A 20,777-nucleotide genomic window follows, 5' to 3' on the forward strand; every position below is an offset into this window, starting at 1 on the left:
GACAGGGAAGGAACGAGCCAATGGTGGTGTCTGGATCCAATGTGAGGGCCTATTGAGGATCGCCCGGTCAGCAAGAAGTTAGAGGCAGGGCCTGGGGTAGCACGGTGATGTTTGGGAGAATCAGAGACTACAGCCAACAGAAACCCTTCGGCTCGGTCACGGACTTGTGGTTTTTTGTCCTTTTGCCCAAGGTCTCCCACAGCTGCTGGCTTCTGTTCTAGGCAGGGAAAGGGATGTGAAAGCTACATGCCATGGGTAGTATGGTGATGAGGGGAAAGCAGCTGAATGGGACAGCTCCACTGTCACCAAGTTCAGGGTACTACCTGGTGTCCGTGAGGGCTGAAGCTACCTCACTCCAACAAGGGGAGGGCGACCTACTCATTGAGAAATAAAACTTGCTTTGGAGGGGCCTCAGAATCTCCGCTGCAAATACACCCCTGGTTCCCACCTGGACAGGCCAGGCTGGGCAATATTTATTTCCAGTACTTGTCTCCAGGATCCTCTCTTCCTCAGGCGGGTCAGCAACACCTGGAGACGCAATCAGCAGGGTGTGGAAGAAAGGACGGGATGGGAGGGCCATGCGGAAAGACCACTAACTAGGACGAAAGGCTTCTATGCAGGGCCCGGATCTGTGTCGGCCCGGCGTCGGGAGAGGCTCCATACCCCTCCCAAACCCCTTCCGCTCGGGAACACACAGGGCTGATGGCCATACTGCGGGAGCTGCTGCTTCGCATCTTCAGCCCGGAGACTGAAAATCCACTCTCCGGTCAAAGCCCACAGGAGGTTCCAGGGCACCATCTAGCAACCGGCTACCTGTCCTCAGGGCCAAAACCGTAACTGGAGGCAAACTTGGTGTCTGCCCAAGTTAACTGTGGCGACAAGCTGGAGGGCCTTGAAAGGGCCCTTGGGAGCCCCAAATACTGTCATGCGGGTGAAAGGGACCGTATCTGCGCCCGCCACCAAAGGGATGAGCTTACTTTACTTACACTTATAGAATTGCTGAGCTGTTTCACCTTCTGCTCTAGTTGTTCTCGCTCTTGTTTTAAGTCTGAACTCCATTTAAGTAATTTCTGTTTCTCTTCTTCTTTTGCTGGAAAAAAAAAAAAAGGAACTGTTTTTAACAATACATTCTTTGAAAAGGCCACTGTGTTCAAAATGCTGACCGAACAAGGTATTTTGCCCAAAGCTCCCCCTGACCTCCACAGACACTGTGCAGAACATGCCCACCTAGACCTTGCCTTAAAAAAAAAAAAAAAAAAAAAAAGTTTATTTATTTTGAGAGAAATAGAGAAAGTGTGTGCACAAGCTGGGCAGAAGCAGACAGAGAATCCTAAGCAGGATCCATCTGTCAGCACAGAGCCCGACGCGGGGCTCAGACCCACAAACCACAAGATCATGACCTGAGCCAAAATCAAGAGGCAGACGCTCAACAGACTGAGCCACCCAGGCACCCCCAGACCTTCCTTTTTATGCGTACAGGTATGCTAAGACAGATCGCAGTGGTGTGGGCTTGGCTGTACATAAGTAAGATGTTGCTTTCTCATTTTTCCTCCCCAAGAAAAGTACTATATAAGTTTTTCATTTTTTTCAGTAAAAGCGTTTCATTTTTAACCTCAAATTTCCTTCTGAAAACAAAACAAACGCTGCCTTCTAGTACATTTTTTTAAGCAAGGGGAGGCTTACCACAAAAGGGGATGTGGATGATTCTTTACCTGCTTTGTAGGCGATATAGGAATGAACAATTGCTAAAGTTCCGGGCCATGGAATTGCTTCTTCCTTCTTCAGCATCTGAAATGAAGTTTAGAATTTTACCTTGAAAGGAGGTATAAACACACATCCCCTGTGCAGCAACAAGCAACATGTCTGTAGCAATTGGCAGACAAAATCCAGGAAGGATTTATGGTGACAGGCTTGCAAAACCCCTGAAGTTCCAGATACCAGTCTGACAGAATGAGGTTCAATGGTGGGAAGAAGTCAAGCCACCCAAGCCCCAGTTTAAAAAGAGGCTGGGACGTGGCTGGGCATTCCTATCTCCTCATATGTGCCACATAACACCCAAGTGCTCTGACAACCAGGACCACCAGCATATAAGCTACAAGCCTGCACAATGGCAGCAGCCACTGGCAGTTTCGGCCTTGATCCGCCTGTCTCAATTCCAATTTTTTTGTTAATGCTTATTTATTTTTGAGAGGGAGAGAGAGAGAGATACGGGGGGGTGGGGGTGGGGTGGGGAACAGAGCATCCGAAGCAGGCTCCTTGCTGACAGCAGAGAGCCCGACATGGGACTCGAACTTACAAACCCTGAGATCATGACCTGAGCTGAAGTCGGATGTTCAACCGACTGAGCCACCCAGGTGCCCCTCCTGTCTCAATTTTAGTTTTATATTTCCCTCAAAGGCAGGCTGACCAAAGAAATTACATATCTGTTCCAAATAGTTAAGTACAATCTAGATCTTGTGTAAAAAATTATCAGAGGGTCACAGAGCAGTGTCAGGAAGAGAACAAAAGAGAACGGTCTCCACCACGTCATGAAGACAGGAGGAGAAGGACCAAGATTAAAGGCGGGAAACCAGGATTCTCCCAAACAGGATTCCAAAGAACCAAGAAGCATCCCAAAGCTCACTGAGCTTTTGGGCCTGTTCATTATTTATACTTTGCCGACTTCCAAAACAGGCTGAGACAGCTTATAATAAAAACATAAAGGTATGTAGATAGTTGAGAGAAAGAGACCGGAAACTAAACAGAGAAGAAGGGAAGAGGCTAGGACAGTTAATGTTTGCTTTCATGTCCATGCAATAGCCACTCTACGGTGAGTTCTCTTATCCTGGTGACAACACAGGTTAAAGGTGAAACTGTTGTTATTTGAATTAAACAATCAATTGGGGACTTTCCTGTAAGGGTTTTACTTCTAAAAGAAGAGTCTCAAAACCACATTCTTAGAGAAAGGGGCAGAAAGTCTTATGGCATTGACGGGGCAAGGTCATGAGAAGATAAGTCATTTCGAACAAAGGGAAGCAGTTAGGGTCTTTCCACCCATACAAGAATCACCACCTCAGTACAGGACAGAGATCCTTGAGAGGATGGACACCGTGTGGGTGGGTGCGGTGCCATGAACAGGCCAGAGGTGGCCTGCAGAACTACCAGGAGAGGGAAGAGACTCTGCCACTCCCCCCACAGCCGAGGGGAACAGAGGTCCTCCTGACCGCACTGTCTCTTCCTCAGCCTGTCTCTCTGACTGACCCGCCCATAGTCCATACCTGGTCCTGACATCTGGGACAGATCCACATGCCCTTGGGAATCGTTTTCAGAGGAGGGTCTAAGCAGTCCAGATGATACACACGGGAACACGTGTCACACATAAGCAACTGGCCACTTTTTCTGCAAACGCTGCAAAAATCCTCATGGATATCACCCTAGGAAATTGAGAGGAAAGGTAAGAGAAAGGACAAAAAAGGAAAAATTTGCAGGTTAACACGCACATTCTGGATACATGTGTTTTAGGACAATCAGCTGTGCCCCCTCCAACATGTTACCAAAATATTCAAGGAAAGTAGGAATTACTAATGACTCAGCCCCCACCTACTCCATATAAGCTGAGGTTCCCTGACAGGGACGGGGTTCTTAGAGTAGAGTTTACAGAAAAGCTGTGTAAATCACCTAGGCCCAAATTAACGTTACAGGTGATAGCTCAGCATTTATTATGTTTTGATAGAATCCGACCCACAAATCATAAAGTTTGAAGACACTGAAATCCATTCATCAAAGTGTTCCACAATATGATACAAACAATTCTCATTACCCACCATTTTTCAGGGGAGTTTAGGATTGGGAAAGAGGACAGACAAGGAACGGAATATGGAATTTTAATAAACTCTGCTTGCTCAGGGAGGAAAAATACAGTGCAAGTTCAATGGGAAAAGATTAAGTCAGGAACAAATTAAACACGCGTGAGCTTTCTAACATGAATTTAAAAAGCCAAAGCAACAGCTGACAATGTTCTCTTAAAACCAGTATTTGCACTTGGTGTTCAACGGACCATTCTATTCTGGGAGGCCTTATTTCTCCCTATAAAATATGTCATCACATGGGAATAGATGAGCAGCCCCCAGTGCACGCTGCCTGTCTCCCCTCCCTCACCATGGAGAGTTCTGGTACTCAGGTAAGTCTGCTAGAGCCCTCTGAACAGAAGGCACCATCAGAAAAAAAGCAGATCTACCTAAATTGGAGAGGAGAACACTAGAGGGGAAAAAGGCATTTAGGTAAAAAGTATTTTTCAGCAGGTCAATCCCTGGCCTGTTCTGAGAACGGGATGGATAAAGACAGGAGGGAAGAGAACACTGAAGAAGGGATGTGCTGGAGGTTAGCCAGCAGAGCAGCGCCATAGCCTGGAGCAGACCCCTTTTCACTTCCAGTGTGTTGGTTTAGATTTCTAGGCTATTCTGCCAGCAGGCCTAACACAGAAAATCCACACAGGAAGCAATGACATAGACAGCAATGCTCACTTCTTCTTTTCTATGATGTGTAACCCCCTCAACCACCACTGTTGAAGGCACATATCTTCCCAGGCCTACAATTTCTCTCTCAAGAAAAGAAAACTTTCTCTATAATTCACTAGGGTATCCATAGCCTAGACAACTGGCTGCAATAGATTGGAAGATAATCGGTGTGGGCAGATTTTAAATTTTTCTTAGTAAAAAAAATGTTATCTCTGGGCAAAAAAACAAAAACAAAAAAACCCCTCAGTATACGAGCAAAAATACTGCATGAGAATGCACCCTCACAGTTCAGCTTTGAAGCAGCAAAAGAGGTTAAGGTCCCATCCCTCGATTAATGGTAACTTTCTTCTTTCTTTTTTAAAAAAAATTTTTTTTCCTTTATGTTTATTTATTTTTGAGACAGAGAGAGACAGAGCATGAATGGGGGAGGGTCAGAGAGAGAGGGAGACACAGAATCCAAAGCAGGCTCCAGGCTCTGAGCTGTCAGCACAGAGCCCGACGCGGGGCTCGAACTCACAGACTGTGAGATCATGACCTGAGTTGAAGTCGGACACCCAACCGACTGAGCCACCCAGGCACCCCCTTTCTTCTCTCATTCTTTTTTTTAAAAAAAATTTTTTTTTCAACGTTTTTTATTTATTTTTGGGACAGAGAGAGACATAGCATGAACGGGGGAGGGGCAGAGAGAGAGGGAGACACAGAACCGGAAACAGGCTCCAGGCTCCGAGCCATCAGCCCAGAGCCTGACGCGGGGCTCGAACTCACGGACCGCGAGATCGTGACCTGGCTGAAGTCGGACGCTTAACCGACTGCGCCACCCAGGCGCCCCCTCTCATTCTTAAAATCAAGCTGAAGGACACTCTTCTCTAGAGAAGTGGTCTTTCTTGAACCTTAGTCCTGTGTCAGTCTGCATCTTTATGAAGTGTATAAAAATTTTAAGGCTTCAGAGACTGTTTTAGGTAAATCCTAGATACACCATGAGTGATGAAGTAAGCAAAACAAACTGGACATCTCATTCTGTCGGGTAAAGAGTCTGCTCACTTCCCTTTGCTCTCGAGCAAGGAGCATGTCAAGGAGTGGACAGCAGAGAGTAGGTAAATAATCTCCAGGAAAGAACCTCTGATCCCATTTCCATGTTCTAGAGCAGCACTTCTCAGTCTGTCTGCTGTGAGGACCCCGTTACACTCTGAAAATTACTAAGGACCTCAAAGAGCTTTTGTTTATGTGAATTGTATTTGTTGATATTTAATATATTAGAAATTCTAAAACTTTCAAATTTTGAAATAATTATAGAACCACAGCACGTTACAAAACTAGGATGCTGAAAAATTATAAAGCCCCAGAACACACAAGTGCACACTCCACAAGCCATCAGAGTTATGACATAGTTACATGTCATATATTATCTGGAAAATTCCACCGGTTACTCTTGAGAGAAGGAGAATGAAGGTGGCACAGAGTATTTCAATATTATCATGAAAATAGTTTTGACCCCCGAGGAGTCTCAGGGACCACACTTCGAGAACTACTGCCCATAGAAATGAATAATAAAATGCCAACGTACAGACTTTATCTACCCAGAATTGGTTCTCTGCTTAGCTTAAAGAGAGCAGGGGATTCCCGTGGAGGTGCTGCCCTAGGTAAAAAGGCTCAGGCTCTGGTGACTGAACTACTACCATAAACCCAACGTTAAACTGAAAACTGGCTGACCCAGGGCGCTCTGCTGGGAGCTGAGGATGTATGGTGTTTGGAAACACCCTGGCTAGATCAATTGCAACTCCGTCACTTGCTAAAAGAATTTTCCGACAAGGTCAACACATCTTCCCTGCTCCTAAAATGATAGTGGCAACAAGGTATATCCTGAGGATTAGTGCCTGGCTGGGTTTTGTACTCCAAGTCCTTCTAGACGGTTATTGATCCTCAGGAAATGCTTGCCTCTCAACTGTGATTGTTTAATTAATGTTGTTGGGGCTTGTGCTACCCAGCAGCAAACATACAGAGTCCAGTGTGTTGATTTTAATCACTGCCACTGTTGGGATATGACAAAAGCAGGAGTCAATTATCTTTAAAAAAATCCATTCCACTAGGTTTAACTTAGAAAATTCTAACATATTTAGTGGCTTAAGAAAAGCTTTCTTTTACCTTTGGATTTCTCAAAAGAACAGTGTTTGCGTTTTAAGACGAAACCTGGCAGAAGATTTTCCTTTGTGATTTGATGAGTAGATCCTTTGGGTTCAGTCTCTCAAAGAACGCCATAAACCCCCACCAGCCAAAAAGCACAAAAACCAAAACAACGTTTAGGAAAGAGACTCACAGGCAGAACCACAAAATCCTCTGTCCTCCAGCATCTGTACACCACCCTGTGGGAGACCCCTGCCAGGAGCTTATGAGCTGGCAATCCCTTTGGCAATACTTCAGCTGAAGAAGAGTTGGGACAATCTTTGGTGCCAGCAAACGAGGTTTCTGACAGGGACTCCTGGTACTCATGAGGCAGGGCAGGCAGAACACCTTTATCCATTACTAATCCAAAAAGTCGGGCAGGCTGGATGAAATGCTGAATGTCGAGAGCAAGAATGAGCCTGTAGTCATGATTTAGGTCCAAGGAAGGAAGCCTGCCAGGGAACAGAACTCCAGTACGACCCGGTCCTCCAAAGAGGACTCTTCCTTTGCTCCTTCTGGAATTTTCACTCAGAACGTGCATACCGTATTCTTTTGTTCTTTGGCAAAGGGAAGACCTTTAGTAAGCACTGAGAACCTTCCAGTTCAAGGGACATTCTACCTGAAGATGACCCTAAAGACAAGCTCTGTAATCCACACAAGAAATGGGACATGTACAAAATGAAACTCTGGCTTTCCCTCCTCAAACCTGCCCCTCTTGGCATCTCCAGTAAAGGACAGTTTCATCTTAGTTCTAGGTGCTTAGGCCAGAAACTTTGGCTTCACCCTTGACTATTCTCTTCTTCTCATACCCATCATCTAATCCTGCTGGCTCTTCGAACTACATGCAGACTCGGCCATGTGTCTCCATCTCTCCTTCTAGCACACCCTATCAGGCCAAGCCGTCCTCGGCTCTTGCCTGGATGACTGCCCCAGCCTCCTCGCTGGTCTCCCTGCTCCCATCCTATCCTCTCCACAGTCTCTTCTCCCAGTTTCAGACACAGTGGTCCTTTTAAAATCCAAGCTGGTTTTTTAAACACCTTTAAAAATAGTAGATGCGGGCAAGAACCATCAAAGGATGGTAAAACCACCGGGTAACAGTTTGTTGGAGAACTGGATGTTTTGGAGACTCAAAGCTATCTCTGCCAGAGAAAATAAGCACCTTTACAAGTGGAGAAATTTCATGTGATCTATCTTAATTAAGAGATAAAAGCTAACATCACCAACAATGGGACAGACTGACCGACAACACACGCCGCTTGTGATGCACCGAGGACTCACCACCACGTACTTAGTGTTCCTACAAAAATGTAAACCTTCAATCTACTCCTGAGGAAACAATCCCATCCTAATGGAGGGACACTACAGAACTGTCCTACCTTTTAAGAAATGTCAGTGTCATGAAAGACAAAGAAAGGCCGAGAAACTGTTCCAGAGTAAGGAGAAGAAAGAGACAATACCATGACAACAAATATCAAGAGGGATCTTAAACTGGATTCTGGAGCAGAAAAAACAAAGTGCCATTTAAGCAATTATTGAACAACCGGAGAAATCTGTGTATCGACTATATATTATATAATAATATTTACTTAATGTTAAATGTCCTCAATTTGACAACTGTGACTATATCAGAGAATACCTTTGTTCTGAGAAGATATATGCTGAAGGTTTTTAAGACGAAGATTTATGATGTCTGCAACTTCTTAACTAATTCAGCCAAAAAGTGTGTGTGTGGGGGGCATATATGGCAAAACGGTAACAGTGAATCTACGCGAAAGGTATATATTTATCTTTTGTATTTTACTGCAACTTCTCGTAGGTTTGAAAAATTACGTCACTCCTCTCCTCAAAATGCCTCCAGCGGTCCCCCATTTCACTGTGAGCAAAAGCCCCAAGGCCCTGCACCCTTGACTCTGTCACCTCTGGGATCTCCTCTCCCGCCATCTCACCGCTCCCTCTTTCCAGCCATCCTGGCCCTCTTGGGCCTTCTTGCTTTGGCTCACCACCACGTACACGCCCACCTCAGGGCTTCTGCGAGGCTGTTCCCTCTGCATGGAATGCTCCCCCAGACACAGTTCACTTCCTGTTGGAGAGGCCTTCTCTTTCCACTCTCCGTAAAATAGGAACCTGCTGCTACAACTCCTTATCCCCCTTATTCTGTCCCATTTTTCTTTAGAGCACTCATCACTACCTTTGGTATGTTCATTTGCTTATCACCTGCCCATAATATGTATAATATAATACGAGCTCCCTGAGGGCAGGGAGATGTTCTATCCCTAGCCTCAATAATAGCACTTGCGCAGCAAAGTACTAGTGCTCAGTATTTGCTGGGTGAATGCACTGCTTTCTAAATGTTCATTTAAAATCTTAGAGCACTTTATGGGGCGCCTGGATGGCTCAGTCGGTTAAGTGTCCGACTTCAGCTCAGGTCATGATTTCACAGCTCTTGAGTTTGAGCCCCATGTCGGGCTCTGTGCTGACAGCTCAGAGCCTGGAGCCTGCTTCGGATTCTGTGTCTCCCTCTCTCTCTGCCCCACTCTGCTTACGCTCTGTCTCTGTCTCTCAAAAATGAATAAACGTTAAAAAAAAAAATTTTTTTTTTTTAAATCTTAGGGCACTTTGTAGAGAACTAATGGTTGCCAGAGGGGATGGGGGGGGATGGGTGAAACAGATGAAGGGGATTAAGGGTACACTTATCTTGAGCACTGAGTAATGTATAGAAGTGTTGAATCATAGAATATATTGTACATTTGAAACTAATATAACAGTGCATGTTAACTATGCTGGACTTGAAATTTAAAACCTAAAAATAAATAAATAAAAACAAGAAACAAAAAAATAAAATCTTAGGGCACTCGTTTACAATCCTGTACTATCTACATGATGAGCTACTAAATATCCGACACTTTTTCAGGAACCTGTTTGATCAAATCTGATGAATAAAGTTACTTGAAAGAAAAGTTTTCCACTTCTTGAATTCTACCTGAAGCAGGAAACAAGGACTGCTAGGGGAACTTAGGCCTTGTTCATTTTCCTCATCCCAAAACACGGACGATGGAAAACTGAGCACCTTTCAATTTTATGAGCTGACTTCCCACCCCATCCCCCTTCCTGAGAGCTCATTCACAGCAGATCAAATCCACATTTTTAAAAACTGATTGAGCCTCCTGATGTTGTACATGATTCTCAAGGACATGGCAGGACCTTACATGATATACCGTGTCCTGTCGGGATTACTGCTGTTCCAGGGTTAGTCAAGGAGATGCAGCTGGTAAGCAGACAACATATGACAACGGTTTCCCCAAGTTAAGCTCTCAGGAAGACAGCGTGCTTTTCCCAAGTTACTTACGTCTGTGGAGGTGGGGCTGGGCAGGGACACAGGCTGAACAGGTGCAGGGAAAGTGAATGTGGTCTCTGTCTTTTCATTTTCAGGGGAGTCAGGATGACTGGATGGGGGGGATGTTGGGGTAAGGGCTCCAAACCCCAGCACTGCATTGTATTTTGGAGGACGACCTATATACCAAGAGAAGGGAACAAAAGGGAAAAAGGGGGAGGGAAAGAAAGGGGGAAAAATGATCTTACATACCTTTGGCCAGTGTTCCTCATTGGCTAGCATGGAAAAGGAAGTGAGGTAGCAGACAGAGGTTAATACAACAGTCCCAAAGAGAGGAAGGGAAGCAAAGATTTAAATGTCATTAGAAACAACTGCATGAGTCTCAAAAGAAAGGAGGATAAGAGAGCCTTGGAGAATGACAGGAGTGGCTGCGTCATGTTAAAGGACCTCGCCTGGGGCAGATCATGGTGACGTTCCTGGACTATTACAATTTGAGATTTCTGATGTGAGAACAGGATGTCAAAGTTCAACGGGGGTCAAAGCTAGGAATAAGAATTTGTTTTTCCACACCTTCTAAATATTGGTCTCCAAGGTTTCTCTGTAACCATCATTCTCACAATCATTAGTGATTCCCAGTTCTCATAGATATATTTAAGATTTCTGTTTTTCCTTTTCTCTCCTATCTATATTTTGGTCATTTCACTGCCTGTGAGGGTGGAGAAAGGCAAACAGGAGGCAAAATTCAAGTTAACTATTCTTACCCCTTGCTGGCCGAGCTAGCGGGGAAGATATTCTGGGACTAGCTGGAACCTAAAAGCTAAAAAGATGTTCTGAGCTTAACAGTGATTTTAAGTGTGTCTGGAGTCCGATACCATCCCCGGTTGATCAAAAACTGTCTCCCCGCTTCCATCACAAACATTCTGGGAAACTGCGTGTCTAAGGACCTGGGTCTATTACCAAAGCTCAGAAAAGGCCCTGCCATCAGCAACACTGCTGAAAGACGGATTTGAGCCAGGGCGTTGGGAATCAAGCCTCATGGCTCCAGAGGATCTATAAACGGACCTTACTGGCTATGGCAAGACTGGTCAACTACTCACTCCTGCCTTATGGTACATCCAAGCCAGGATCCTTGTCCGAAGGGCCAGGATCAGAGCTTCTAAGCTTTGGGTGATCAAAAGTATATGCTCAGCACACCAAAGGGAAAAGAGGAGGAAAAAAAAAAAAAATGCCAGAGAGGCTCACAACTGCCTACGAGCACTGGTGAATGGTGCAGAGGATCAGAACCTTACCAACAGTTATAAATTATATCGGGACTATGCATCAGAGCCACGGTTCTGTCAGACATTACACGAATATTACCTATCTATGTTAAACTGGTGATGTCTGCAGTACAAAGACAGATCATACAGGCTGTCTTTCCTAGGGAATCAGGGCTGCCCAAAAGGGAAGTAAAAGATGAATGTTCTTTGTTTACCCTCAGAAGCACATCCTAGGCATTGTGAATACAGGCTTTCATCCTCTGACCTTGGCAAGCAATGCCAAGGTCTTTCTGGCTTGTTTAACCCCCGTCCTCTTAGCAGATACTCCCCACCGGCAGACCAATTAACTGAGGCTTCGGACTGAGGGCTCCTTTCTGAGAACCGGGTCAGAGGTCACTAAAAATTGCCAAAATTAAAACCACAAAAAATAACCCACGGCACTGGTTACTGTGACCCAGGAATCGACAGGAGGCAATGACTTGGGGTTTCCCTTGGAAATATTTTTGGCTACTTAAAGGACAGGGCTAATGAAACGTTAGAATGGGTCACTGAGGGTGGGTACGCTATCTCTTTCGGGTAAGGACGTGGTAATGGTACAGCTGTAGCCTTGACTAAGGAAGACAAAAGAAAAGAGCGTGGATGACCTCCTAAGCTTCCAACCGCTCCTGAGACAGTGTGTGCATATGCAAAAATTAGTATGCTACTCCACTCACTCTGCAACCTTTCTAGCCTGGAACTATAATTCAGGGACACATTATCATGTGGAGAAAGGGACCTTGGGATGTATTACTGACATCAAAGTACAATTTCAGAACCTTGTTTATGAGCTCAAACTCTGAGCTATTAAGACCTATTTAGACCTGCATGGAGGGTGCTGCAGCCTCTGCCCACGAGTTAAGGTGCAATGCCCACCCTGGGAGGTCTGAAATATGGGGATGGAGCTCTTTAGGAACTTCTGCTTCGGGGAGCCAGTTCTGACGACGACCTTCTCTTCCTTAGCTGGAGATGCCCTCAACTCCTAGATCCTAAGTTCTTGGTGTGGCCACCTCTCTCCTTCCTGGAAAGTCTGCAGCTCACGGAAACTCGAGTCATGCTCTGGTCTCGCTGGCAGCAGGATGACCTAGACACTACTAAGAGCACCTTGGCAACAGCAGTGCTCTGTTATGCTCAATGATGCTAAAATGCTTCCTTTCGCACAATGTTCTGTTCCCTGTGCTATTCAAGGACAGCCTGGTGGGCCTGGGGCAGAAATGCTGTATTAAGCCACCTCCTTGAGTCAGCCTTGCCAGAATCCAAGGAAAGGCGACTTTTGATTCAGTATACAGAACTCTAATAAGAAATCTCACTGTCTTCCCCCCACCCATTTTCAGAGAATGACAATAATAAAACTATTTTCAAGGGATTTAGGAGTTAGGCTCTAGGACAAAGGGGAGGAAGGGGCGGGGGGGGGGTGGGGGAGAAACACAACACAGAAAGCAGAAGCAACAGCAAGGGAGAGCTACAAAAAGGTACTCACCTCTCTTCCGGGTCCCAGGATGCATTGTACTGTTCAGGTATGTGACTGCACTCTTCTTACGCTTTGAGGATTGAAGAAGGAAAGGTAACTGGTTGAACAGCACGGTTACCACCGATACTGGCACAAGCTATAGACGAGGCGTAGCACGCCTGTCAACATGCCAACGAGTTAGTGCTAGTCAACCCAAGGTCTCAGTGCTAAATGGGCTTTATTATATATACTTGGCTCTGAGAGAATATTCCAGAGAGGTCTGCCTCTGCTTCAGATGACGGCTGAGTTGAAGCCAAGAGGAGTTACATTTTTAAGGTGGGTCTGTATTTGCTCAAACTTAGGAAAAAAACTAAGGGGAAAGCAGTGAATAATAAAAATGAAACAGGATGATCAGCTGGAGAAAACCCCATCATTTCGCAAAGCGGGCCAAGTACAATCAGGGTACTGCTCTTCAGCAGGTTTTCAGATGGGAGGTGATGGAAAAAATCATAAACAAAACTAGAACAGGAAGGGCCAAGCTCTGGCCAGGAATACCTCTGGCTCAAAGACTGCTCCACTGTATACTGGATTGGCTGTTGTTCTTCTTTTTCGCTCTTGCCTCTTGCTTTGGATTTCTTGGGAAAGCAAAAGGTCTGAATTAGAAAAGAGATATGGAGAGCCTCAAAAATTTAACTTCATTTTTTATCTTTTGGCTTTCCCCGGACAAATCAGAAATGGGGCAAATCTCTTTGTTTCACTGCAGCCTCAGCAGAGGCAAGCATACCACTGGGAGCAAATAATGTAGGACCATCTATGCTCACCTCTCAGAAAGCGAGACCATGCTGTCCTATAATGTGGCTCTCTGTGACCAAGAGCTTAACAGTGGACAGCGTGTGTAAATAAGCTATCCTCATCTATTTTTAGGTCACTTTAATATAGGGGTGGATGAACTTTATCCATAGACCTGGACTGAATAACCATAGTTCACCATTCTTGAATTAAATGACTAGGACAGGTATAGCCTTGTAACTGTTCTTAGGATTCTGATAACCTAGCGTGACTGAAAAATACAGACAGAGACTTGTCAGAGGGGCATTTGATACTCCATGCGGTCAGGGAAAAAAAAAAAAGTCGCTTTAATCCAGGCAAGTGGGGAGTCTCCCCTGGACAGCAGCGTGGATCACCACAGGGAGGGGAAGGGATGAATATCAGACAGAGGAAAGGCAAGTTGGACTCCAAGGGAAATAAAGTCCACACTAGTTGAATCACACTCTGTTGGCGTTTCAGTGTTCTATGTATCTTAGCAATAAAGGCAACCCCATTTTCTTTCTTTCTTTTTTTTTTTTTTAAGTCAACCCCTTTTCAAGAATAAAGCTCTGGGCCAGAAATAAGGCAGCACCACAAATATCTTCTCTTACCTTCTAGATGGTCATGTGTTACCAATCCTAGAGACACCATGAAGGCAAGTTTCTGTGCCAGAGAAACAAGAATGTGTTTCAGTTTGGGTTCTCACAAAGTCAACTGCATGTTCCTAGTTAGACTCCTAGGCAAAGCCAGTCCAACAGGCCGGTCACTTGAAGGAGGCCGAGATCAGGTGACCAAAGAACAAACACCTTCTAGAGCCGCTCTGGAGGCTTTCCGGTCTTACAGGGATCAAAAGAGAAGGACTGGGACCTGCGTGTTCCACTTTCTCAATGACAGAGATCAGTATCTTTGAGCGACCTAAGTTTTGTTGTTGTTGTTGTTGTAGTTATTGTTTTCCAAAAAAGCCTCTTAGATAGGAAGACGATATCACACTCAAAAACATGCAGAGGGTTACAAAGAGCTTCCCATACAACAGCTCCAAATCCCAAGTACTTCACTTGTCCTAACAGGTCAAGGGTTCTAACATTGTTACTACCAATGACCGGACAGTGCTAACTTCAGGCTAAATGAGTTTTAGGAACAACAGCAGATGGTTCTGCTTAATACTATGATTTTTAAATGAAACGTGGACCTAAAAATTACAGAGCAGTCTCTCTTTGGAGACCACTCTCAGGGCTCCATCAGAAGTTAAATTGATTAGAACACTGAACCCCAAAGCTGGAGCATTAGACGCTTAAAGTTGGAGGGAGCAACATACTGATTCCTGTTTTGCTCTGTGGTTACATGTGGTCTAGAAAGCACATCTTTGCCTGTGGTTGCTATCTATGCCAAATAATACATCATCAATTTCTCTCACAGATAACAGAGAACATCAGCAGTTGTTAGGAGACATATTCCTGTAGAGTTGTTTATATCATAGTTTGGTCTTTAAAAATCCCGACCTATTCAACAGCAACAGGATCTATTCAACCCTCAACATTCAATACAAATGATATTTTGGCCTGAAGTGACAGGTTCAAGCTATTTAAGATACCGAGTGTTTTAGGAAGAAACAGTCCCTGAACAAGGCACTTGAGAACACAGAAGTGTCCTTCAGTGGTATCCTCAGAGTTCTGAAGAAATGTTTTCATTTTATTTCTTATTTAAAAAACAGGTGGGCACCTATCCCCCTGACAGCCAGGGTACGTCAGCAAGGAAAAGCACTCTTGGGACTTGCTGCCATGCTGAAATAGCATACATTTTGTGATTGCCAATTAACTACATTCCTGCTTTCCACGAATATTCTTCACAACCTAATCAAGATTAGAAGGCTGTCTGCCAACTGTTCTCTGTTAATAAAACAGTATGTGGACTGACATTCAGAGGCAGCTTCTTTTGATCAAGTAACAGTACTCGTCTTGGCCAGTCACATCCAACTCATCTTTGCCAGTCTAGATCAAGCTCACAAAAAATTATTAAGTGAAAAAAAAAAAAATCTCCTCTCCTCTGGAACAGATTTTCAGTGATAAAGAGAATAAAAAGTTGTCAAGAACTTTTGCCTCATCTGTGTATCACACGTGTGCCAGGAACTAATTTATTCTCTTTATGGCAGCGATTTCACTAGTCAGAAGGTGAAATATACACGACTACACATGGTGGTACTTGCTTGCCCACACTGGGCAACTAACGTAAGATATCCTTTGGTTTCCTTTGATAATTTTCTGGATGACTTCGTAAGGTCCTCAGCAATTTGCATCACTGGTCCTTCTTTCTGGCTCAAGTTTTGGTCTCTTTTTCAAAGATATATTAAAAATTAATCCATTTCATATCAGAATTATAATTTATACTTGTTTTAGAAAAACCTGCACCCAATAAATCACTGCTTTTAAAAAAAGGACATGAAGCTTTGATGGCTTCCTGCCACGATCTGAATGGTTTCATTAAAAAGAATGCACTGAGGATACAGGGAAATAGAGTGCTGCTCTAATAAAATCCAACTATTATATCTTCATCATCGTATTACCTGCACACATTTTTCTTTTAGAGCTGCTTATGCAAAAGCCAAACCAGAAAATTCTCTCGTCTAAGGGGACACGTGAATTTACATTCTGTATTTGTACCAGTCTTGTTTACTATGTGACTCTGTAATTCTATCCTAAGTTATGGTACATATGTTACTATTTTCATCCCTACTTTTATGCCTCAATGAACTCCTTTTAGGCTACTGGTTTATCTGGGATTTGAGAATCTGGTGCAATATAACAGTAGTAACAAAAGTGCACATGTAACAACTATAATCAATAACATAAGCAGACCTCAGCTGAGTGAACTGTAGGGACCTCTTAGAAATGCTGGCTGAGACAACATCATAACTATCATGAGGAATGCAATGGGATACCTGGGAAAATGATCACTAATCTTACGTTTCAAATTTGTAACATGTGCATGAAATGTCTGTACGCCAGCTCAGGGACACGCCAGGACCCGCTCTTAATCTACCTTAGGCCAAACTGACTTGGCAATAACATTACTGAGTCGTGTGGAAGCACAAGAAAAGGAAAATCAAGTGATTCAGAGGGCAGGTGTCTCTCCTGGTTTATGAGAATAAGTCACATCTCATAGACTGAGCCATGCCTTTGGAGGGCTAAGCCTACCTGAGGGTTCTCCTCCCGTTTTGGTTTGGGTGCAGCAGGTGGAGTGATGGTACGGCTCTCTGTTTGTTTCTCATCGGTTTCCGTGTGGGATTTAATTGTCTAAGGAAGGAAAAGTAAATGAAAATTCAGAATTCACTTTTCATTAAAAAAATGAAAACACAGTTTGTAGACAACAAAGAAGGAAAAAAGAACATACTCAAATTGGAAACATATTAATAAAAGAGATAATATGGATTATATTTTGGAAGGCCCTAGTTGAAATAATTAAATTGTATAACTAGAGTAGATATTAATCTATAACTGTAATAGTCTAAACTACACAAAAAGAAAAATCCACACTTTAATTCCTCTGTATGAAAATGAGTATAGGCTGCTCTGATTTCAATGTATTTTAGGATGTAGGGACAGTTTTCCAGAGCAAGCCCATTCTTATTACACATAGGTCAAGCTCCAGTCCACTGCAAGCTTAAAATCTGAATAACGTAAAAAAAAAAAAATCTTGCGTACACATTCTTCTCTTTCCAATTCCGATCATCACCTAAGAGAAGAGGCAGAATTACCCTCACTTGGGATATTTAACACCTGCCTGTAGCATCCATTAGAGGAGAGATGCGCTTGCCAAGAAAAGGTCATCTTGTAAGAAGCTAACAATCCGATTACCCCCAACTTTGTCTTCCAGATGCATCCATTCCGACAAAAGAACACCAGTATCGTTATCATCTTTAAGAACAAATGGCACCTAGCAAACTGGTAGGCTCAGTTTGCATTACTATTCTTATTATGATCCAATGGCTAATTCATTTTACGAACCCCTCTGGAAATACTGAAATGATATTAGAAAAGTGGATACAAAAACTGTGAACACAAACCTACTTTACTTTTTCAAATAAAAAACACGTGGATGCTAATGGTCCTTTTGTATGGTAACAAGAAATTAAATGAGGGTAAAACTGTGTGATTATTAATGAGTAGGATTCTGTCCTGTGAGCAGGACAGCAAAAGTTCTCAAAAATCATTATGTCGTGAAATATGTTACTAGATCTGAAGAACACATACAATCACAAAGATCTTTCACTTTCTTTCCTAGCCACTTCCATATTTTCCTTCTGCTTCTCATATTTATTATTTTAGGAGAATGTAAGCATCTGCCATTATCAATACTGTGGCAACCACTGTTCTGGGGCAAATGCTGCCTGATTTTTTTTTTTTTAATGTTTACTTATTTATTTTTGAGAGAGAGAGAAGGAGCAAGGACATGTGTGAGCAGGGAGGGGCAGAGAGAGGGAGACAGAGAATCCCAAGTGGGCTCCGTGCTGTCAGTGCAGAGCCCGATGCAGGGCTCGAACCCACAAACCGCGAGATCATGACCTGAGCCCAAACCAAGAGCTGGAAGGTTAACTGACTGAACTACCCAGGTGCCCCATGATATTTTATATTTTACCAATGCCCTATTCTATTTCCTTCTCTATGATAAGCTACTTGAGAGAAGACACTGTTCTATACACATTTGCAGTCCTCTGTGCCTACCTAGTACAATGCCTTCCAGAAGACACGTACTTCTCACATTTTTTTTAACCAAAAAGGACACATTTCCTCCATAAAACAAACCACCAAATACATCTATAAGGGTACACGATGGGGAAGTAGGTTATAGTGTCATCTTTAAGGGCCTGGGTGTCCAGAAAGCTTATTTTCATAGCTTTCTGAGTGAGGAAGGGCAGGAAGTCTGAGGGAGGGGAGATAAGAGAAGGTCACCTGGAAGGGTCTGCTGATCCACTCCAAGGTTGTGTGAAACTTTGGGGGGTCTCTTGGTTCCACCTCTAAGGCTGAGTGACACACACAGTGGCAATGCCTCTGGGAAAGGACAAGCCAATTCCTCTCCACTAAGAGTTGGGAGTTGAATTCAACCCAGTTGAATCTGGGTTCAAATTTGCTCTCTCATTCAAGAAGAGTACAATTATCTCAGGGTTAGATAAAAAACACCAAAAGCATCCAAAAAAAATTAAAACAATAAAAAACACTGGGGAGACATCTTTCTTTCATGGAGCTCCTGCTCGGGGGAAACCAGGCCATGCTGTGAACAGCACTGCGCAGAGGCCTGTGCGGTAAAGGAACGAAGCTCCAGCCAGCAGCCAGCGGGCAGTGAGACCTGCCAACAACCACGGGACTGAGCTGGGAAGTGAATTATCCAGCCCCCAGTGGAGCCTTGAGATGACTACAGCCCTGGCTTACAAGTTTGAAAGCAAACTTGTGAGGGACCTTGAGACAGAACCACCCAGTTAAGAGGCAAACTGATTCCTGACCCTCACAAGCTATAGGGAATAATAAAATATTTGTTGTTTTAAGCTGCTTAAAGCAAACCAAAAACATTAGGGCTGGGGGAGTGACAGAAATGGCAGAACAGGGAGCTCTAAGAATTAGTCCTTCCACTGAAGCAATCATTAAGCTGGCAAAAACAGAATCCGCTTTTTAGAATTCTGGAATCTAATAAAAACCTTATAGCAACCAAGGGGACACTGACTGAAGAAAGAAACTGCTAAATTTCACTAAGAAAGCATTTTTTCCTTACCTATCTACAAATCCCCATTCCACAGCTTGGGCAGAGGCTCTGCAGATGGCAACCTGTGTTCCCAGCATGGCTTGCTGGTGCTAAGGGAAACAATACGGACCTTCTAAAACACCCGTGGTTGGGTGTTTTGATCTGTGCGGTGGTTCCCTGAGGACTGGTACAGAGGCTGACCTCTGTGTTGCCCACCTTATTAGGCCAAAGTGGCTTTCGGGGTGACATCTGATGAAAGCATCTAAAGATATATGTTACCCATAGTCACCTGGTGTAAGGGAGATGGTGGATGGAATATACAGCAGACAGACCCAAAGGCCTGGGAAGGAGGAGGCTGAAGAAGACGACTCCTGGAAGAGTGGTGGCTTTCGAGGACTATCACATATACTGGGGCATCCAGAATGTACCGCACATTCCCAGGGCTAGATGCATGTTTAGAAAAGATGTGAGAGAACTCTAGGTTTGCACTGCTGGCTGATCTTTGAGCTGTATCCAAGGAAGAGGTGAAGGCTAAGGCAGAGTTACAGATGGCCTAGCTTAGAACTGACGAAGTAACCCTGCTCAGAGCCAATGTGCAAGGACTGGGAAAGTTGTGTTGTGTCTTTTTAAGAAAATTTTAGTTGTTATTATTATTATTATTATTATTATTATTATTATTGGTTTTTTTGGCTCCAGTTGTTTAAGAAAATCTGTCAGGTCACTAGCTGACCACTGAGACAACAGAACAGAGAGTTCAGTGACTATACATGACAAGAAATACAGTTTTTGCAAAAACAGTTTGGTAAAGGCACTAAACAGATAACTGCAGTCCTCAACCCAACCCTGGGGTGGGAGGAGAATCTAATCTCCAGAGTTATCACATTGTAATTTCAAAATGAAGAGTTTTCAACGAAAAATCGGAAGGCATACAAAGAAAACAGGAAGGTACGGCCCATTTGTAGGGAAACAAAATCAACAAAAACTGGCCTTAAGGAAGCCCAGTCCAGCCCTGGACTCTCTAGAAAAAAAAACTAATTAAATATGCTCAAAGAGCTAATGGAAACTATGGACAAAGAACTGAAAGAAACCAGGAGAACAATTTCTCACCAAAAAAGACACTACCCATAAAGAGATAGAAATTATTGAAAGGAACCAAATAGAAACTCTGGAGCTGAAAAGTATACAAATTGAGATGAAAAATTCTCTAGAAGGGTTCAGGCAAAAGAAAGAATCAGTGAAGTCCAAGACAGGACAACGGAAATTGTCCAGTCTGAGGAACAGAAAAGAAAAACATGAAGAAAAATGAACGGAGCCTAAGGGACTTGTGGGATATCATCAACATAAGCATTATGGACTCCCAGGGGGACAGGACAAGCAGAGAGAGAGAGAGAGAGCAGCAGAAATAATACCTGAAGGATTAATAGCTCAAAACTTCCCACACTGGATGAAAGACAGAAATCTACACATCCAAGAAGTTCAGTGACATCCACGTAGAATAAACTCAAAAG

The 20,777-nt window shown here is 43.8% G+C and overlaps 1 protein-coding gene across 21 annotated transcripts in view; it reads right to left on the bottom strand.

Moving 5' to 3' along the window:
• Positions 1 to 20,777, bottom strand: part of PHF21A (PHD finger protein 21A) — a 198,084-nt gene that overhangs the window by 5,281 nt on the left and 172,026 nt on the right. For 14 of the 21 annotated variants that reach the window (XM_058688777.1, XM_058688785.1, XM_058688784.1 and 11 more), the window contains 8 exons: positions 16,731 to 16,829; positions 14,151 to 14,202; positions 13,288 to 13,367; positions 12,763 to 12,823; positions 10,003 to 10,262; positions 3,258 to 3,413; positions 1,713 to 1,788; positions 987 to 1,090 (listed from right to left, as the gene is read on the bottom strand). In XM_058688777.1, coding sequence (XP_058544760.1) covers positions 987 to 1,090; positions 1,713 to 1,788; positions 3,258 to 3,413; positions 10,003 to 10,262; positions 12,763 to 12,823; positions 13,288 to 13,367; positions 14,151 to 14,202; positions 16,731 to 16,829 — 888 coding nt within the window. The remainder of the gene's footprint in view (positions 1 to 986; positions 1,091 to 1,712; positions 1,789 to 3,257; positions 3,414 to 10,002; positions 10,263 to 12,762; positions 12,824 to 13,287; positions 13,368 to 14,150; positions 14,203 to 16,730; positions 16,830 to 20,777) is intronic. The other 7 variants (XM_058688783.1, XM_058688789.1, XM_058688782.1 and 4 more) reach the window with 2 other exon arrangements.

Source organism: Neofelis nebulosa, chromosome 10 (genome assembly GCF_028018385.1).
Source record: "Neofelis nebulosa isolate mNeoNeb1 chromosome 10, mNeoNeb1.pri, whole genome shotgun sequence".
In the NCBI taxonomy this organism is placed as follows: Eukaryota; Metazoa; Chordata; class Mammalia; order Carnivora; family Felidae; genus Neofelis; species Neofelis nebulosa.